Below are 16,099 nucleotides of genomic sequence, written 5' to 3'. Positions count from 1 at the left end.
GGTGGCGGGCGACGTGGGAGTGGGCGGCGTTGCTGGGCGGATGTGGAGGCGCCAACAGCTGGCAGAGTCGCCGGCAAAAATGGGCGGCAGCGTCGACGACGAAGGAGGCGGGCGAGGGTTGTTGTTGGATGGGGGAGGCCAATACCGACCAGCAGGCCCGCGGAAGGAGAAGGCGAGCGTGCGCGCGTCCATCGTGTGTCCACGCCGACGCAAATCCTGCTCAAAAATGGGCCGGGAATGAGTCACCCGCGACGAAAAGCGGACGTGCATCCGTTTTGGGTCGGCACATTGGACCACCTTTTGTGTTCGTGCCGATCCAAACGGACGACGGCGGACGAAATGGGTCGCCCCGTTGGAGTTACTTTAAGTCAGAGAAACCTATCCCGTAGATCCCAATATATTCTGAACACGTGCACACAATCTAGATAGCAATCAGATGAGCAACCTTTTCATGGTGTACAGGAACAGGTGTTTTTGGTGTGCGCCACATCGCCACACGTCATCGATGGCTCCAAAAGGTTTTACGATGGTGCATCGTCTCATGTTTGGTGGCTGGTCTGGTTGCCACGAGTCGGACACAAATATGGCAAAATCGACCCCCATCGCGTGGCGCATCAGCGCTGGATGCTCCCACGGTCTCACCAACACCAATCGCCTCACGTTTCCTTTCCAAGCATGTGTTGTTTCGCGCACACAAGCGACGATGCGACGTGCCCTGCGCCGCATTTCCCTCCCCACCCACGCCAAACAAAGTATTCCACTTCTGCTCCCCCGAGCCCCCATCCCGGCCGTCAGACGGAGATCCCGCGGCAACCAGGCTTGCGCACGCGCACGAGGCAATATCTGGACCGCACAGGGGCCGATCGGGGAAAGAGCTAATCGCTGGTTGGATTCTGCTCCGGACTAGCAGCGCAGGTGACTAGCATCGTCCGTGCGCGTTAACAATATTTTCCTGTCGCAAAATATTTTCCTCTTTCTCCTCCCCGCTTCCTCCGAGAAGAACACACCCAAGGCGACGAGCGAGAAAACACAGAAAAATAAAATAAAGATCTAAATAAAAAACGACGCAGGATACCCTAGGCGGCGGCGGCGGCGGCGGCGGTGATCTCGGCGGCGCGGCGCGTCCGCGGTTGCCGGAGAAGCTGTTGGGGCGATCGCCGGGGATCGCGCCGCGCCGATGTGAGATGCTGGGCGGCGGGGCGCGGAGGGAGGCGGGCCACGAGGAGGGGGAGCTCGAGCTCGAGGACGGCCAGGCGTTGGGCGGCGGCCCGGACGCGGGCGGCCACGAGCTCCTTGATCCCGACTCGCTCACATACATCGTAAGCGACGCTCTCTTGCTTCGTGTTTTTTTCCTTCTCTCCGTGCGGGTGGATTGGATTGGATGGTTGATGAGCTGGTGGCACCCTGGTGCACTGTACTTGCCTTATTGTTTCGTGCACTAGTAATTGTGCTAGCTCGCTTGCAGCATTACGATTTTTCGCGTGAATTCTGCTGCGTATCAGCTGCCGGGTTTTTTATTTCTGGTTCATAATGGAGGTGATTACTAACCGGTATGGTTGTTTGTATAATCCAGAACAGTTATCATGGCTGTTGTGCCCATGGGGGTTTCTGAGGTAATTGCCAGCCCCCCTGGTCAGACGAAATGTGGTTAATGTGTTGGCTTTAGCTGATTTCCTGGGAATTATGTGTTGGCTTTGGAGCTGATGCTGGGGAATCCAGTTAGTTCCTAAGTTTTTATTCTGCCACCCCATTTTTGTTTACTGTGATTTCTGGTACATCTTTTAAGTGAATTCAGGAGCTTTCATAATTTAACACACAAACAGGTTTTTGTCACTTGCATCGGTTTAACCCATGATGATACTTTAACAGTTCACAGAATTGATTATATGGCTGCTTTCAGTTACATTTGCTCTTGGTCAAAACTGTCTTGAGATGACCGCTGACTGTGTATAAATAGAATGAAGTAAATGGCGTGGGAGATGGGCAGATGCAGGGTGTTTTTGAGCCATGGATATGTTTTCGCGCAAAGTTCGTGCTTATCAAATAAGAGATGAATATTTATCTCGTGATGCTAGATTCTGTTGTGATAGGTAACAGAACTGCTATGTGAAGAAGTTGTGCCAGTCGAGCCAAACCATTTGCTATTGTCTTGTAGTTGCTTTTGATATGCTTGCTCTGGTTCTAATCTAGAGGCTCACTAAACCTGCCAAGACATAACCCATAATTGTTTTCTCGTAGAAGTCTGTCTTGTATGATCTGAAAGTATAGAAGTTTTTATAGGCGAGCGATCTGATTCTATTAATTAAGGGAACATGTTACATCATAAAGTATAAAACTATCTATAAGAAGCTCCACATTTATTTGCCAACTAAAGGATTGACCTATATTTTTGTTGTATTAGTTGACTACCTGTCTATTCACATGGACTCCTTTGTCAAACAAGGTACCAACCAGTAGTAGCATAATCAAAAACCATAGGTGATGCAAATTTCTGTACGATTAGATGACATCTAGTTGTATTTGACTAAAACTCTCTCTATTGGCATCCTACACTTTATCATTATTTTTTTATTTCACATGTAAACATGTGTGCTGGTAGGGTTGGTAGAATGTACAGAAATAAGAACACTGTTTTGTGCATCAGGAATTTCAGTATTAGAATGCATACAGAAAGTTTTGACAAAAGTATAGTCTTCTAAAAATGGATCAACTTGCCATGTACAATTAATTGGTGCTCCTGCTTGTACCGTATAATCACCATTACTCTGCATAATCACTACTAGGTGGGTGATGAGACAGATAATAGTTGCATTTTTTTGGAACCTTGCAGAAATATATTATGGAATAGTTACATAGGAAGGTAGTATCATATGAGATTCTCTGTGTTTTAGAAATTTCATTTGATGTTGCATGATATGCCTGTTCCTATGCAATGGCATATTGTGGCTATGGTCTAAAAGGACATATGTACATACCATGTTCCATATATCTATTCATGGTTTGCATTCTTGATCCTGCTTTCATTACTGAACAGTGAGGTACGTGATGATGTTGCCTCTGGCATATGGAGGACGTAACTCATATGAGTTTGTTTGGATTGAGGGGATCCAATCTATCTGTGACATGGAGGTCTCAAACCTATAGGGTTCTTACCCCCTGGTTAATATTTGAATTCTTGGGAAATGTTAGAGCATGAACAATTTTGGTAGACTATATTTAACTACTGCTAATGAGGCGTAGATATTAGGTCTTCAACTTTAGTTGGCGTATATACATATATATTCTTAATAAATAGCAGCTTTCTCCCATGCATGCTCCTTATTTTATATGAACTGAACTTTTAAACAAGTACTTCTTTCTTTGTAAAGATTTCTAACTTCTAAATGAAATATGATGTACAGGATGAAAGACTTCAAAATGTGTTGGGTCATTTCCAGAAGGACTTTGAAGGTGGGGTACTTGCTGAGAACTTGGGTAAGGGGAATAAAAGCTGCACCCTGTTTGCCCTGTAGGGTTATTATTCTTGTACTGATGTATGTGAAAAATCGTTCACACTACATAGGGTCACGATATGGGGGTTATGGTTCATTCTTGCCTCCGAACCAGCATTCCCCTTCTGTCGCAACTCAATCTAGAAGCCCTGCAGTTCCACCAAACCGTGGCAGTGCCTCTAGATCACCTTATGTTCCAGTGGAGGTATACTTATGCAAATTTCACCATTGCATGTTTACTTAGTAGGATCCATGTGGTACATAAACATTAGCATCCTATTAAATTGTTCTGATGTGATTCCAGAGTGCACAGAAGAGTCATTTTGTTAAGAATGGATTAGATAGCAGGGGAAAGGATGATTATTGTCAAAGAACATCCAATGGGACCAATGGTAATCCTCAGCAACGGATGTTGAACAGAGTAGTCAATGGTCCTGAACAAAAGGCGCCGAAAATACGTATCAAGGTGAACAACAATAGACACTTGGCAAGAAATACTGCTGCTATCTACAGTGGTCTGGGCCTCGACATTTCCCCTTCCTCTTCTATGGATGACAGCCTTGATGGGTGCGCCGGGGCTCCTGAGCCAAAAAATCTGCCCGACGAATCTCCGCATACCATTTTGCAGGTTACATTTTCCCCATCAGTTTATTTGCCTTGGTAAAACCCTTTGTTGATTGATTTTAAAGAGTTAATCATTGTGTTGTTTGAACAGATAATGACCTGCCATCCTATTCCTGGAGGACTCTTGCTTTCACCCCTTGCAGAAAATATTCTGGCACTGAGAAAGAAGTCAGCATCTGCAAGAAAGAAACATGAAGCACCTGCAGTTGATGATGACAAAACAGAATTAAACAGAGACTGGTGTCATACGACCTCTGCTGCACAAGGTGACAAAGATCAGATGGTGCATAAATATAATTATGATGAAAAGAAGGATCACCTTCTGAATATTAAGAGTTCAAAAAGCAAGCATGACAATTCAACGATTATGAATAATGGGACTATGCCTGATTTATTGGATATCTCAGATGATAAAGATTCAATTGTACCTGGAAGTATGCAGACAGAACAACATTCACTTGAGGCATCAGCAAAATTGGTGACTGATGTTTCAAATCATCTGAAGGAAACAAAGAATGTTCCACTGAAAGGACGAATTAGGGACAAGATCCCTTCGAAAGATATTCAGTCAGTACATGTAAAAGCTGTTAATTTAGCAAATGATGATAATTATCCAAAGGGTAAAGCAAATTCAGAAGCATGTACAGCGAGAAATAGCTTTGACAACTTGAGCAAGGACAGTAAGACAGAACCTACACTTGGTCAAGGACTTGTTGATAAAATCAAATATGATTCTGATGGATATGATCATCGACTTTCTACAACTTCAAGTCAACCAAACAATCTTCCTCCTAGTGATACTGCTACATCAGTTGACAGAGACAAAAGAAAAGTGGTGCATGTAAAAGATGAACCATCACAGTGCAAAAGGGAGGAATCGGGGGGTCTAGTTAATGCAGATTCCATGGATATTATCACCGAAAATGTAGGTGGAAATCCTTCTGGAATGCCGAAACGAAAAATGAAAATTTCCTCATTGCAAACTGTTCCATCCGGGAAGAAGCTCAAGGTTAAAGCACACAAGCAATTGAGCAATGGCATCACTCGAAAATCTCATGGTGAAGATAAGAGTGTGAAGCCTGAGAAGGAGACTGTTTCATCCGGAGAAACTGATAATGGCAGGTCAGATGGTGTAAATGATGGTGACCACAAGATATCTCCCTTGAATTTTGACAGATCAGCTCCTGTGCCATCAGCATGCATGACTGGAGCTATGGAATCATCTGTGGCAGTGCCTGTGGAACCTATTTTAATAAACGAACAGTGGGTATGTTGTGATAAGTGTGAGAAATGGCGCCTTTTACCCTATTGGATGAATCCAGATGTACTTCCCAAAAAATGGCGGTGTAGCATGCAGAGTTGGTTGTAAGTTTCTGCAAGAGACATTTTCTTCAGTTTTAGTTATTTTTATGCATTTTCGTAGTATCTATATCCTCTAATTTCTCTGAATTGCAATAACTCTGGAGTAGTTTTCCTTCCATTCTATTTTTAGATTTTATTTGTGCAATATTTTCAAACCGTTACCTTAGAAGCTCCTGCACATATCTCTAGTTATGTGGTCATGTATAAATTTTCAGTGTGCAAGTGTTGCTTGAATATCTTGTTTACTATCTGCATGATATAATGGATAGGTATTTGTAACTTGTAGGCATGGAATGAATAACTGCAAAGTAAGCGAGGATGAGACCACAAAAGCCCTTCGTGCAATGCCCCCTGCACCTGAAAATAATATTAGTGTGGATGTTCGCCATGATATTGCTACCTCAGGCATATGCGCAGCTACGATTCCACCAACTATTCAGGGCGATATAAAATCCATCGCTACATCAGGGACACTGAAAGTTGATTCCAGTGCAAATACATCAAATAATTTAAAGATGGGTGAGATGTCAAAATCTTCGAAGAAGCTAGAGGCTCCTACAAGTAGAAATCCTGATGATGTTGACTGCTTCCCTAAACAGAAGGGAAAACGGAAGCACATAGGATCGTCAGATGATGGTGCAAGTCTTGAGCATTTTCTCTCTTCCTAATTTCAGTCATTTGATTCTAATGGTTCAATTTATGCAGGTGAAACTGTTGCAGTAGACCGGCTGCATCCAGAATCGAAGAGCAGCAGTGTAGGATTTGATCATGATAGTCTTAGGACATCAAAGAAAATGAAGAAAGAACCTAATGAGCCAGCCAAGCATCATCCCTCTGAGTTTGAGATTAGCAAAAGCAGTCCTTCAATCAAGGGAACTCCAAAAAGCTTACATCGGTATAGTGGTGTTTCACCTAGCATGGGAAAGTATGGTTCATCTTCATTAGTTAAGTGCAATGATGATAAAATTATCTCAAATGGGGGCATCAGGACTTCAGATGTAGGACGATCCGATGTTCCAGAATTGTCCATTAAGAATAGAAAATCGAAACAAAGGCAACTAAGCAAGCGTGGTCCGGACCCTGTAGTTAGCAATGCCTTTCCAAAGCATACTGTGGAAGAAGCTTTAAGTGAAAGTAATCATGCCAAGGAAAACCCTATGCCAGAGCTGAATTTTTTGAAGGCAGATGATAGGAAAGTTGCCCATGCCAGAGGCCCCATTGCTGGAACTGATAGTGACAAAGAGTGTTTAAGTGAGCAACACCAAGAGAATACTCATCTCCAGCAGCATTCACTGCTCTCTCAAAACTCCATGAAGAAAAATATGTGTTATGCACAGGCATCTGCAGCTGCTACCTCCAGTTCATCTAAGGTGTCTAGCTCCCACAAGAGTAAAGTTGATTTTCAAGAAACAAGGGCCTCTCCTGTAGAGTCAGTTTCTTCTTCACCCTTGAGAACTTCCGATAAGAATCTTGTGGATCAGCATAAAAGGTATCCAAGTGCAGTTGCAGAAAAAGTACTTTCTCAAGAATCAGGAAAAAGCTGTTTGTCATTTTCCAAGGAAAAAAATGATTTTGGATCTGGTTCCGATCATGCTAAGGCTCATGGTTCTGGCTGCCTCAGTGGAGATATGCAGAAGGATAAACAAGACAATGAATGCTCAAAAAATGAAGATTCTGGACTTGGTACAAGGAATGGTCTGTTGAATCCAGTGAAGGTACAGAAAGTTAATTCACACGTCCTTTCAATACGTGGCAATGGTGATGACAAACTGCCACCATCCCTTCAAAACGGGAAAACACCACCTCATCTTAGTTCAAACCAATGTGACCATGCAAAGTTGACTTCTGGGAAACATCCAGTACAGGTTAAGCCTGATAAAGGGGATGCAGAACAGAAGGATATGAAAACAAATCCATCAACTGTTAAAGGAAGCAAGCAGCAGCCAGCATTAAATGATTCATCAAATGGCGATCTCTCGTACAAGGCAAAGCAACTAAAGAAGGCTGTTCTCGAAAATACAAAACAAGCAACTCTTAGTCGTGATGCTTTGAATCCAGTAAACACATCTGTGCTACTGAAGGAGGCTCGGGATTTGAAGCACTTGTCTAAACGTTTAAAGGTTTGAATATTTAGTAAATTACTCGAAACCTTTGTGTCTATGTTTTCATCCAGAGTGTTTCCCTTCATGTGCATCCCTTGTTGCAGGAAAAGGGAGATGACCTTGAGAGTGCTAACATGTGCTTTGAGGCTGGCCTGAAATTTCTCCATGTTGCATCTCTGTTGGAAGCTCCGAGTATTGATAGCTCCAAGCAAGGGGATTCTATACAAGCTATGAGACTATATTCCGAAACAGGAAACCTCTGTGGGTAAGCAACAATGCCTTCTCTTTAAGATTCAGACAGTATGTCTATCTGTTAATAGTATTTGGTTTGATATACCCTATCTTCATTGCTACTTATTCCTGTAGCTAGTATTTTAGAGCTTCCATCCTTTGTAATCACATGTTGCTTTCTTGCGGACAAGCCTTCATATTTACTCCCTCCGTTCCTAAATATAAGTCTTTTTAGAGATTCCAATATGGACTACATACGGAGCAAAATGAGTGAATCTACACTCTAAACTATGTCTATATACATCCATATGTAGTCTATATTGAAATCTCTAAAAAGACTTTTATTCAGGAACGGAGGGAGTAGTTGCTAATTGATGGCAGTTCTACTTATTTCCTCAACTCTTACTGTCTTACATACATATTTTAATGCCATATGATGCCCACCTGCAATGAGCTATACTAATGTCTCACTGTTGATTTGTTTCATTAGATTTTGTGCCCGTGAATTTGAGCGACTTAAGAAAATGGCAAGTGCTGCTTTGGCCTATAAATGTGTGGAAGTGGCATATATGAAGGCTGCCTTCTACAAACATCCTGGTGCTATTAAAGACAAACATGCATTGCAAGCAACATCTTTGATGGTTCCTCCAGGTTTTCCCTCAAGTTGCGTAGTTATTTAAATAATTCTTGCAACCTGTCATAATAAGGGCCTGCTTGAGTGTTTGGTTTGAGAAATAGATTGGTCTATCATGAGGCAAGTGATCCAAAAAAAATCGGTTAACCTTATTCCTCAACTTTTATAGAATTGCATGGTGATGAACCAATACACCTTATTTTCCGATCACACATAAAGTCCACTTTAAGGGTTATTAACGGATGATCCTAGGACTGACACATTCCTCAAACCAAATATACCTCCAAATTAGGCACACTTAGTGTCTGGTCGATATTAATAAAGCGGAAGTGTGTCAGCTTTTATTTGGAAGTTATCTTTCCCGTGAGATTTATTAGACAAAGGCAACCTTCATTTTATCTTTGTCATATCAATGCGAATAAGTTCGCCATTCATCTTTATTTGAAACGATTGACCTTCTGATTGTTTAATTTCTTCTTTTTGGGCTAGCTGAGTCACCGTCATCTTCTGCCTCAGATGTTGATAATCTGAATAACCAGAGTACAGCTGCTAAGGCTATTTCAAGAGCTTTGTACTCTCCTAAAATTGGTGGCAATTCCATACCCCGGAACAATCATCACTTGATGGGGTTGCTTGCTTATGTAAGTTACTGTTTTTGACATTCAATATCAGTATCATGAGTCCTATTAGATTTGTTGGAGCTAAGGCTTTTGATAAATGTGAACTGACTGTTGGTTGATAACTTATAAAAACTTAGCATTGCGCAAGCTAGTAATTCTCTATTCGGTGATTTATCATTCAGTTTACTGCAAAACAATGCATTTTTTGCTGTAGAAACATGATATTCTCATGGAGCTTAATGATTGCAAAAAAAATCATCTCGCTTCCTGTTCTGGCAGAATGTTTTTCCGTGATCTCTTCAGTTTGCTAGATAAGGTGAAGTATGGCACCTGATGGTACTGAAGAGTGGATATATAATTAGAAAAACTAACTGTCTGCTGAAAATTAATGATGAAGGGCATCCAACTTCTCCTTTTGTTTCTCTATCTAAGTATGTGACAGGCCACTACCTACCAAAAATATGTCCCTCATATATGGTAAAAACTAGAATATTACTTCCTTCTATTCCACATCAGATTAGTTTGACTTCATTCTCGCACAGACGGTGTAGTCATTTGCTCTTATTGTGCAATGCACTTGTTTTACAACTGCAGTGGCATTGCCTGCGCTAATTTCTAGTAGTTTAGAATAATTAGGTCTTGTAATGGAAACAAATTGAAAGATGCTACTGGATACTTTATATTCCAGGTAATTCAAATTTAGAGAATACTAATAATCTTCAACTATTTGGTTTGATGTTACAAGTTATCTTGTTAGTTCAGGCTGACTAGTTATCTAATTCACGGTAACTAAAAGACAACATATATCCCGGTCACTGAAGTACTGAACTACTCTAATACACTGCAATGCATCACAAAATTTCTTTATGATCATTCAGTAAAATGTCTGTTCAATTTGCTAATAGAGTATTTTATTTCTTGACTGTTCTTTGCAGGCAGATGACATAAATTATGCATTTGACGGAACCAGAAAATCACAAAGTTCATTAGCTGCTTATGTTACTGATATTGGAAAGGGTCAGGTTGATGGTAGTGCTCTTGTTAGGGAAGTCCTTGAATTCAGTTTTCACAATGTCAAGGGCCTGCTACAACTGATTCGCCATTCATTGGAATCCATCAACCATGAAAGTGTTAAATAATAGAACAAACATTTTTCCTGTGAATAGTGATATATGATGGCAGGTTGCTTCGGCATTTCTGTTATAATGGTACCACCAAATGGGTGTAAGCGTGAACCGGGATGAATCAGTATATTAGTGTGAATGAAGGGAGAAGGGGTCACATTGCCATCGTTATTACCTGGAAATATTCTTTTAGGGTGATCATTTTGACCTCTGCCAAATGGGTTTTAAACCAAGAGTTAGCCTGCAGATGTAAATTGCTACATTCCAAGTTCTCAGTTTTGATGTATGTTGAGTTACGGAATTCAAGTTATTGAAGGCAACCCGACTGTTAACTGTTGTACCGGTAAGAAATATTTGTGAAATTTCCCTTTTTTCTTTTCTTTGGAACATTGCGTCCTTCTCATGCCTGAGTGCCCTCTACTGCCTTGCATCTATGTTTATTTGTCACGGATATAATGATTTGTTAAACAGGGAGAAAATTGCAGTAGGAGCATGTTAAACCTACAAACTTTTAAATGAGTGGCCACAGAAGCTTAGGTGAGGGCTCAGGAGAGCGGTCTAATTCCCCCTTCTGCAATTGGTCTATTTATGAAGGTTCCAACAGGCAAGAATCTCCACCATCCCTCAATATCTATTTGTTTAATCATGCATTTTTAATTGATAATTACAAGGAAAAAGTTTTGCATGATTGCATCTTGTTGGTGTTTCTGCACTAGATATGTTTGATAGTCCATCGAGTAACAACGGTGGCAAACTAAATGTATGTGATTCCTTTTTCTGATTATCATGGAGAAAAGGGGAATATTTACTTTAATGGGTGTTAACCAACTAGCATGCAATGATTAATTGTGATTACTTGTTCGAGAAAAACTAATTTGTGCTTCCTATTTGAATTTGTTTGAAGCCTTTTTTGTAAAAGCCATGGTAACTTTAGTAAACTCTGGCCAGGTCTGGTGGAAATTTATGTACCAAAGTCTATTTGCATGCTTATAGCTTTACTGATGTAGGAAGAAGCACATTGACCTCTGTGCTGTGTTTCAGTTTGGGAGGCACACCGGGAGATGAAACCGCTAATGAGCAAACTCGCAGAGGCTGGACGAGGACGTCGGCAACCACCTGACTCTTAAACTTGTGTACATATGCATCACCTTAAGCTAATTGCTGCCCATTTTTGCCCCATACCTGTGTACATTTACATAGAACATCACAGTAAACAAATGTAATTATTTTACCGATTTTGGTTGACATGTGTTGTTCTTGTTACCTGACAAAGTTCATTGTTTTGCTTAGAATTAACTGATTATCAAGGCGCCATGTAACCAAATGTTTTTTTTCTTTCTTTTTTTTGCTGCTGGAAGCACAATTTTTGGGCTGACCTAACAACAAATGATGACGGCAGTGTGTGCTTGTCTGACTGTTGTTCGGGGTCCTGCTTCAGCGATGCCGTTGTAATGACGTATGAGTGATGTAAATGCTCCTGCTGTTATTAAGAAAGAAAGGCATTTTTTGTTTCCTTTTTTTAAAACTGCTCTTCTTTGGGTTGCTTTTGTTGTTGGTGCTGCATTAAGAGGATTGGGAATAACGCGTAGGCCAACATTCGAGTAACTGAAATGCCATGCTTTGTGGACGGATCCTTACTGCATAAATTGAAAAGTCGATTTGTTTTGTACCGAGCAAATCAAGTCATATACATCAACCTATCACAGGTTCTAGAATTTAAAAACTGCAAACAAAAAAGAAGTTCTGTCCCGGTGAAGCTTGATTAGACATCGGGTGGTGGCGAATGTGTGTAGATTGAGCACCATGGTTACCACTCCAAGCGCTGAGCCGAGAGAACAATATACCATGACACCGTCGCAAATTTTACGAAGACAAGATATCAACGTCATTAACATCTCGTCGTGTCATAAAAATACAGCACGATAACCAAATTGGAAATATCCGCTATGAACTATGCCAAACTCATGTCTACGAAAATCCATCTCTGTACCTGAGCTCATGTGCACCCGCGCTGAGGAAAAATTCAAAACAAATACTAGAAGAATTCAAAGAATTCCTTGAATTTGTTTTGAATTGTTACGATTTTTTTCCTAACCGGGTGCGGATGAGCCTGGGCACCGAAACGCCCTACTCTATTTACTACTACCTCCGTCCGGGATTACTAGGTCGGAGAGCAGCTTCGCAGTGTCCGTTTTTTTAAAGCCCTGCATTGAGTTGTTGCATGCATGCAGATGTTTCATTGGTTGCATGAAAAATAATCATTGCTGGCCACATTGCTTTGCTCCGTGAATAGAACCCGCACCCTCCATGTGCGCTGCTTGATTTGTTGCATGCAAGAGTTAGCAGGAGAGAGAATATGCGAGGTATGAGGTCCAAGGATTAAAGTGAGCCAAATAGTAATTAATCCCACAGCGTCTTGGTCCATGCAAACCTGCCATCCGGCCCTGTAAACCCGGACGGAGGTAGTACTTCCTATATATACTACTTAAAACAAGGACGCGGAGAAATTGATCCCGAGCACCAGTGATCCCGGATGAACAGTAAAATCCAAAAAATAGTAAAAAAATTCAATAAAATCTGAAATTTCTTGTCAAGAAACTTTGATGTTTTTTCTACACGCGTGCCAATTTTCGTGATGAAATGACATTTGTGGAGGTCTCAACAAAAAAAATAATCATGCTCCAAAAAAATTGTTTTTGGAAGCATTTTGGAGCATCAATTTTGTTTTTTGGCCGAGACCTACATGAATGTCATTTTGTCATGAAATTTTGCACGCATGTGAAAAAGATATCAATGTTTGTTGTCAAAAAAAAATCAGATTTTTTTAACTTTTTAAATATATTTTTGTTCGTACCGTAGTAAAGGTGCCCATGAACTTGAGCTCACAATAGCACTTTCGTTAAAACAAAGAGTAGCGTTCCTTTTTCTGTCGGCAGAACGCTTCTTCAACCAGTTCTCTCCCTTCCCACCATGTCTCTCTGTAAGTGCATCTAGTGCCACCCCTAGTTGGTTTTGGAGTATTGACGACAAAGTTGGTTGAGGGACTAATGCGTTTGTGAGAATTGCAGGATAACGCAGGTAGTGTCCCTCATTGATTCGGTTTACCTACCGGAGATGATCCCCTAAAAATGTATGAAGACATTGAAGACAATGGTGGTGTGTGAAGATATTCACACTAAAGTCTATGACATGAGAAGACAATGAGTGGAGACTATGGAGCGCGAAGACAGCGTTGTTTCGTTGTTTCCTTTTCTTCTTTGTTGAGTCATAGGAACCACCTTACTGTTAAGTGGGGTCCAAGTGAACAAAGCCAGAGCGACTGAAGTGATGCTCAACCCAAATCCTATGTCTTCGAGCGAAGACAATGAGAGCAAATCTTATCCAGAGCTGGATGAGTCAGCTTTGCTTGTAGCCCAAGTAAAGTTGTCGTGTGTGTTTGAAATCTGACCGTTGGAACACGTGTCAGTTCCTTAGTGACCCAGGGTCATTTCGAACATATCAGGCCGGGTTGCCTTGTGGCTATAAATAGCCCACCCCCTACACCATAAATTGGTGGTTGCTCAGAGTTAGTTTACGGCTTTTGTCGTTTTGAGAGCAACCCACCTCGAATCCTTTGAGAGAGAAATCCTTGGACAAAGCCCAAACACCTAGAGCCAAAGAGTGTTAGGCATCACTGAAGTCTTTCTGTCTATGTGACTTGAAGACTTATTACACTTGAGGACTGTGTATCCTCCAGCCGGTTAGGCGTCGCATTCTGAGCATCCAAGAGTCATTGTGGATTGCCGGTGAACAAAGTCTGTGAAGGTTCGGAAGTCTACCTTGAAGACTTACCAGAGTGATGGCGAGGACTGTGTGTCCTTAGCTCAAGGGGTATAAGGTGAAGACGCGGTCTTCTGAGTTGAATCTCAGCCTCCCTAACCAGACGTATAGTTGTCACAGCAACTGGAACTGGTCCAACAAATCTTGTGTCTTCAACAAGTGACTGGTTCTATCTCTTCCCTCCTTTACTTTGAGTTTGTCTTCGTGAAGTCATTGCTTAACTATCTTATCTGTTTGACTTCATTGCTCGACTATTATCATTGATTGGCTTCATACTATCTTCCATCATGATCCTTACTATCTTGCTGCTATTAGTCTTTGTATGTTCACAATTATTGCATACTTGACTATGGCTTGCTTGTTGTAGTTTATCTTCCGCTGCATATTAATTAGGTCATTTCTATTGTTTGTCTTCGAAACTTCCACGTTTTGAAGACTTGGCTAAAAATCGCCTATTCACCCCCCCCCCCCTCTAGTTGATAACTAGCACTTTCAATTGGTATCACAGCAAGGTACTCCCTTGTTCTGTGTGATTCGGTTTAACCACCTGGAGTTTAGCTATGTCGACTGCAGGGATAATCAAAGTCTCCGCTGCTTGCCCCGTGTTCGATGGAACTGAATATCCCTACTGGAAGAATAAGATGCGCATGCATCTTGAAGCCATTGATGTCGACCTCTGGTATGTCGTCAAGAACGGCGTTCCAAAAACTGGTGAAGGTGTCACCCCTGCTGATGTCAAGAAGTTCATTCAACTGGACTCGACTGCAAAGAACATCATCCGTGGTCATCTGACCAAAGGACAGTATGGCCGTGTGAGTGCTCTGGAAACGTCAAAGCTAGTCTGGGACTGGCTATCCAAGGTCAACGAAGGCGTCTCTACACAGAGAGACCAGAGGATCAGTGTTCTTCGCAATCTCTTCAACCTCTTCAAGAGAAACGACAATGAAAATGTCCAGCTCACGTTTGATCGCCTCACCGACATCACAAATGAGCTTCAGGCTCTCGGCGCCACTGAGATCACTAAGCATGAAAATCGTCAAGACGCTGCTGAGATCTCTTGAAAGCTCCTTTGACACTCTTGCCCTCATGATACAAGAACGTCCTGACTTCAAGACTCTCGATCCGTCTGATATACTTGAGAGGCTCAACACACATGAGTTCCAGCTTTCTGAGAAAAGAGATATCTATGGCCCCAACTATGGCCGAACTCGTGCTTTGAAGGCAAAAGTTGTTTCCTCATCTGAAGAAGAAGAATCTGACTGTGGTTCTGATGATCCTGAAGACATTGAAAGGGAACTTGCTATGCTTGTGAAGAAGTTCCAGAAATTCACCTAGAAGAAGGGCTTCAGAAAGTCTTCACGATCCAGTTCAAGAAATAATGAAGCTTCCACTTAAGACAACAAGAAGAGAACATGTCACAAGTGTAAGAAGCCTGGGCACTACATCTCTGAGTGTCCTCAGTGGGACAACGAGAAGAAGAAGAAGAAGAGCAAGGAATATGACTCTGATGACAAGAAGAAGAAGAAATCATCAAAGTCTTCTTCCAAGTCCTCATCAAAGTTTTCATCTCATAAGAAGAGCTCATCTGGCAAGGCTCGTGCTTTTGTTGGCAAGGAAATGGATTCAGAGGAGGAGTCTGCTTCTGAGGAGGCGGAGGTGGAATCTGAAGTTGAGTCCGACTCTGGCGTTGCAAGTCTAGCTCTAGCCACAACCTACGTTACCAAGTCCATCTTCAACTCTGAAGACAATGACTCCCACACCAACGCTGATGATGACAAGGACGATCCTGCTCCCACCTACTGCTTCATGGCACGCAGTGCCAAGGTAAAATCACGCGATGCTTACTTTCAAACATCAAGTGAAGATGACTCTGATTGTGAATCTAAACCCAGCTACAAAACACTTGCTAAAATTGCTACTGAACAACAAAGGGCTATGGAACATACTCAAAAACTGTTAGACAAAAGCGATGACCTGTTGGACGCGGAAATGACACGTTCACAGTCCTTAGTTGAAGACATAAAAAATCTTCATGCTAAGTATCAAGAACTTGAAAGTCTTCATGAGACGCTCTCAACCACTTATGAAAAGC

General features: G+C 41.9%; 1 protein-coding gene across 2 annotated transcripts; it reads left to right on the top strand.

The window, feature by feature from the left end:
• Positions 1-954: 954 nt before the first annotated feature.
• LOC123130024 (cysteine-tryptophan domain-containing zinc finger protein 5) lies at positions 955-11,495 on the top strand. 2 transcript variants are annotated; one of them, XM_044549981.1, is made up of 13 exons: positions 955-1,319; positions 3,402-3,474; positions 3,563-3,696; positions 3,796-4,119; positions 4,207-5,480; positions 5,764-6,113; positions 6,183-7,597; positions 7,684-7,844; positions 8,301-8,473; positions 8,934-9,085; positions 10,000-10,531; positions 10,660-10,792; positions 11,230-11,495. In XM_044549981.1, the coding sequence occupies exons 1-11, from the start codon at positions 1,185-1,187 to the stop codon at positions 10,201-10,203; spliced, it is 4,395 nt and encodes a 1,464-aa protein (XP_044405916.1). In that variant the 5' UTR covers positions 955-1,184; the 3' UTR covers positions 10,204-10,531; positions 10,660-10,792; positions 11,230-11,495. The 2 variants fall into 2 exon arrangements, with proteins under 2 accessions (XP_044405916.1, XP_044405924.1); XM_044549989.1 differs by having other exon boundaries at positions 956-1,319; positions 8,301-8,461.
• The last annotated feature ends 4,604 nt before the right edge of the window (positions 11,496-16,099 follow it).

The sequence above is a fragment of the Triticum aestivum genome, chromosome 1B (assembly GCF_018294505.1).
Source record: "Triticum aestivum cultivar Chinese Spring chromosome 1B, IWGSC CS RefSeq v2.1, whole genome shotgun sequence".
NCBI lineage: Eukaryota > Viridiplantae > Streptophyta > Magnoliopsida > Poales > Poaceae > Triticum > Triticum aestivum.
Note: the sequence above shows the minus strand (reverse complement) of the source record. Positions and strands in the feature narration are given on the sequence as shown.